General features: G+C 34.8%; 1 protein-coding gene across 1 annotated transcript; it reads left to right on the forward strand.

Moving 5' to 3' along the window:
* Positions 1-715: 715 nt before the first annotated feature.
* LOC113040327 (zinc finger protein 239-like) lies at positions 716-2366 on the forward strand. Its single transcript, XM_026198668.1, has 2 exons — positions 716-937; positions 1257-2366. The coding sequence occupies exons 1-2, from the start codon at positions 913-915 to the stop codon at positions 2225-2227; spliced, it is 996 nt and encodes a 331-aa protein (XP_026054453.1). The 5' UTR covers positions 716-912; the 3' UTR covers positions 2228-2366.
* The last annotated feature ends 2720 nt before the right edge of the window (positions 2367-5086 follow it).

A 5086-nucleotide genomic window follows, 5' to 3' on the forward strand; every position in this document is an offset into this window, starting at 1 on the left:
TGAGGCACAATAATATTATCAGAGCTGCTGGCAAACCATGTAGATATTTAATTACCACATTAAGCTCATTTAATTGGTGTCAGCAGACTTCGGCATACTACGCAATGAGCTATTGTGGCATTAAAAGATAATGCCACATAACTATTTATGTTTTTAAAGTAAATTACAGATTATTCTTGAACTATTTTTTTTTATTTGTGTTTGTTTCCTCTCTTTTAAAAATACATTCTTATATTTGGTTTCTTTTCACTGAAGCTTTTTTTGCCTAGCCTATATATTAATGATACGGCAAGTAAATGTAGGAAAGTAATATGTGGATGAAATTCCTGAATATATTAAGAGACAAAAATGGGAATAGAACTTGTGAATGAGTAAAAACAGTTTACAGTTAATTAACTTAAAAGTTATATTACCAAATGGGTATATAGATAAGCATAAATACTTAAAATATGTGAATAAGTATAAAGGTGTACAAAGTGATTTATTTGATTTTGACAGATCTGCTCCTCTTACTGTACAGCGATCACAATCAGACCTTCAGTGAATCTCCTCCCACAACTATCACACCTTCAGTGAAGCTCCTCCCACGACAATCACACCTTCAGTGAAGCTCCTCCCACAACTATCACACCTTCAGTGAAGCTCCTCCCACAACAATCACACCTTCAGTGAAGCTCCTCCCGCGACAATCACACCTTCAGTGAAGCTCCTCCCACAACTATCACACCTTCAGTGAAGCTCCTCCCACAACAATCACACCTTCAGTGAAGCTCCTCCCACTGCATTTCAGCAATAAATGTTGGAATATTCCCATAAGTCTACAAGTGAAGACGAGCATCAAAGCATCAGGAAGAAGTGAAATCTGCAGAGACAGAGTTTATTGAAGAACAGAGAGATCAAGAACACTGCAGAATGAACCAGACTGAAAAACAAACAGGTTGGTGTTTATTCTTGATTCTTCAGTGATGATGAACATTAAGGTTATATAGAGCTGTGCAATAATATAGTTGAAGCATCAAATTATAACTTTCTATAAACTTCTGGAGTTGATTTAATATATTTAATAGTTCTCACTATAGATAACATAATTCAACGTAATAATAGAAAGATCAATGTACCTCAATCATGGAAAGTTTCAGGGACATGTAATTTATAAAATGTATCATTTTGATTAAAGATTTGTAGAGCAATCACTTATGTCCTTTCACATTTCTCTGTGATGTACCTAGATATTAAACATTTTAGTTTAATTTCAGAGTTGATTGAAGAAAAAGAGAATGAGGAAATTAATGAAGAGGAGCAGACGCATCATGTCAAAACTGGAGAAAACTTTTTGAGTCGCTCTCAAACCAAACAGAAAGATTTAAAGAAGAGAAGAGACGAGAAATCTTTCACCTGCACTCAGTGTGGAAAGAGTTTGAGAAGCAAACATAGTCTTGAGATGCACATGAGGATCCACACTGGAGAGAAACCATACAGATGTGATCAGTGCGGGAAGAGTTTCACACAATCAACATACCTAAAGATACACATGAACATCCACACTTTAGAAAAACTGTACCCATGTGATCAATGTGGAAAAACATTTTTGAGGGCTTCAAACCTGAAGCAGCACCTGAAAGTTCATTCAAAGGAGAAACCACATTCATGTTCTTTGTGTGGAAAGAGTTTTTCACATCTGCAGAGTTTAAAAGTACATCAGAAGATACACACTGGTGTGAGAGAATATATGTGTTTTGAGTGTGAGAAGATTTTTATTAGAGCTGAAAGTTTGAAACAGCACGAGAGGATCCACACTGGAGAGAAACCTTACAAGTGTTCACACTGTGACAAGAGATGCAGTCAGTTAGGAGAGCTGAAATCACATGAGAGGATCCACACTGGAGAGAAACCTTACAAGTGTTCACACTGTGACAAGAGATTCAGTCAATCCGAACATCTGAAAACACATAAGAGGATCCACACTGGAGAGAAACCTTACAAGTGTTCACACTGTGACAAGAGATTCAGTCAGTTAGGATCCCTGAAATCACATGAGAGGATTCACACTGGAGAGAAACCTTACAAGTGTTCACACTGTGACAAGAGATTCAGTCAGTCAGGATCCCTGAAATCACATGAGTGGATTCACACTGGAGAGAAACCGTATCACTGCATTGTATGTGGGAAGAGTTTCAGTAAATCTTCTAATCTATACAGACATACAAATAACTTTCACAGCAAGTAGATCACCTTAATATCCAGCAGTTTCAGCCGTGTCCTCACCAAACATGTCAAAAAGTCAGGCGTTGGTATGTTCCCTGACTCACTGTAATTTGGGACAGTGATCACTCGAATTCCAGTGACATTATCACATACAACGTAAACAGACAACATAGTAGAATGGCAACAAACAACATACCGATCTCTTTTTGAGATTTATTTTTAATTCTCTTTAAACACATCATTCTGTTACTGTTAATATGTGTGTAAATCAATTTTAATGAGCAACAACAAGCAACATGAACTATGTACTATTTTACAACAGACAAATTATATTGTTGTTGTTGTTTTTATTGGACAGCAAGTAGTCTTGTAACTTCACATATTTTGAGCATCGTTAGGATATATAAAAATTTGACTTAGACTTGATTTCTTATTTAGACTTTATAACTTTATGCATCTTATAGCCTTTTACAAGTCAATATTTTATTTCATTGAAATTTTAAAATGAGACTCTAAAAGGATTTGTTATCCTGTGGGGGACATAAGTATTATGGCCTTCATCTTTCATTCCCGTTGATATAAATGTATGTTTTATAAAAAATAAAAAAAAAAATAAAAAAAAATACTGGAAGCCACCTGGGGCCCATTCTTCGTACAGTACGTCATTTATTACATCTAAGATTATCTGAAAGACGCCAGATCTTCTAATGGTGATAACTGATCTCTGGCTAATTTGCTTCTTCAAACTATTTTGAGGATTTGTTTAAAATATCAGGATTAATTTGTCTACGATTACTGCACGTTCTCGTATTCCCTGAAAATTGACAAATTAATGGAAACTGCTAAGCAAACAAAACGACACAAATGCAATAAAATATAAATTAAATGTGCACTGTTTTTAATTTATTTGCATTTTTACAAAAAAATGTACATCCCTTTTATTCATATTCACGAAGTTTTCATTTGTACAGGCTTTACATTTGTATTTCAAAGTTGTAATCAGCAATTCATTTAATATTATCTTTGAAGCAGATTTGTTATGTGACAGCATTAATTAAAGAGTCAAAATCATGTTATCTGTATCTCCTGGGACATATTTTAAATATCAATTCTACTTAAAAGATGCAATCTAATTATGTTTACATGAAATAGCCTGCTCCTGAGCAGGTTTAAGCTTACGGACCTGTCACTATGACAGTAACTCCAGGTTACTGAAGAACCAAACAATCCAAGATCATGCCAAATCATCAACAATCAAATCCAACGTCCTGACTGAGTTAGCAACATACAGAGAATGGACCCCAGAGAATGAGAAATTCATTAAATTTGGCTTGTTTCTAAGAATAGTGTGTTGTCTATATATACCTCGTTTTGTGAAGTTTGGATTTGAGATTTTCCTTAGTTGTCAGTTATAATCATCAACATTAAAAGAAATAAACATTTGAAACAAATCAGTCTCTGTGTAATGAATGAATATAATATACAAGTTTCCCTTTTTGAATGAAAGTAGTGAAATAAATACACTTTTTGATTATATTTTAATTATATGGCCAGCACCTGTACATGAGAAGTAAAAGTAAAAGTAGATGCAAAATGGAAAAGGAGAAAATAAATAAAAATGGTTATTCGCCATTTAAGTGGCAAGATTGTGTTAAGTTTTATCTCCTTCTTGCATTTTGTATATTTGGGCAATTCATATAATGTAACTTGAAGTCCTTTAAGTCCTGTAAGTTCAGCTGGGGCCTCCATGGATCGTACTTGTTTGTTCGGCACATCCCACAAATGCTCAATTGAATTAAGATCTGGGAAACTTATGTCGTTGTGCTCTTCAAACCATTCCAGAACAATTTTTGCTTTTTTGCCATGGCGCATTATTCTGGTGAAAGAGGCCACAGCCACAGGGAAATACCATTTCCATGAAAAGACCTAGATGGTCTGCAACAATGCTTAGGTAGGTGGTACGTGTCAAAGTGGCATCCAGTTCATGGTGTGTGTGTGTGTGTACCTGTTTTTTCTATTCTTCAACCACACAGAATTATTTAGTGAAGCTCCACCCACAACAATCACACCTTCAGTGAAGCTCCTCCCACTGCAATTCAGCAATAAATGCTGGAAAATAACTCATCAGTCTACAAGATGAGCATCAGAACATTAGGAAAATGTGAAATATGCAGAGACAGAGTTTACTGAAGAACAGAAAGAACATGAGAGATCCAGAACCCTGCAGAATGAAACTCACCGAAGAATGAACAGGTTGGTGTTTACTCTTGATCTTATATCAGTGAGGCTCAAGAACAATAAGAAAATAATGCTTCCAGGAGTTTTAATTTCTGTTGCAGCAGGAAATATTGTAAAAGCTGTACAATAATTTGGGAAAGGCAAGTGTATTTACATAGCACATTTCATTCAAGTGCCTTGCATATAAGTTATAATATTCAGAAATTGTTTTTATTTAAAACAGTTAAGAATAAAATACAGTTCACTCAGTTTGGACGTAACACAGTACTCATTCAGTAAACGCACAGCTAAACAGAGGTATTTTTGGCATAGATTTTAATGTGGATAAGGTTTTAGCACATCTGATCTCTCCTGGAAGCTGGTTTCAGCTGCAAGTGGCATAATAGCTAAAAGCGAAAAAAGTGAACCCTTGGTATTTTTGACTGATGCAGAGTGGTCCGTTAGGCTTATATTCAGTGAGCATATCTGCAAGTTAGTTCAAGTTTATTTATTTGTATAGCGCTTTTTTACAAAACAAATCGTTACAAAGCAACTTTACAGAAAATTATGTTTCTACAATATTTAGTAGTAGCTAGTAGTTTGTGCACATTTGACAGGATTTTAGAAAAAATTAAAATAATAATAATAATACAAGACGTAGTCA

This window comes from Carassius auratus, chromosome 22, assembly GCF_003368295.1.
Source record: "Carassius auratus strain Wakin chromosome 22, ASM336829v1, whole genome shotgun sequence".
Classification (NCBI taxonomy): domain Eukaryota; kingdom Metazoa; phylum Chordata; class Actinopteri; order Cypriniformes; family Cyprinidae; genus Carassius; species Carassius auratus.

Coding starts and splice junctions, on each gene's coding strand:
- LOC113040327 (XM_026198668.1), top strand. CDS start 913: ATGAACCAGACTGAAAAACAAACAG. Junction 938..1,256: donor CCAGACTGAAAAACAAACAG/GTTGGTGTTTAT, acceptor GTTTAATTTCAG/AGTTGATTGAAGAAAAAGAG.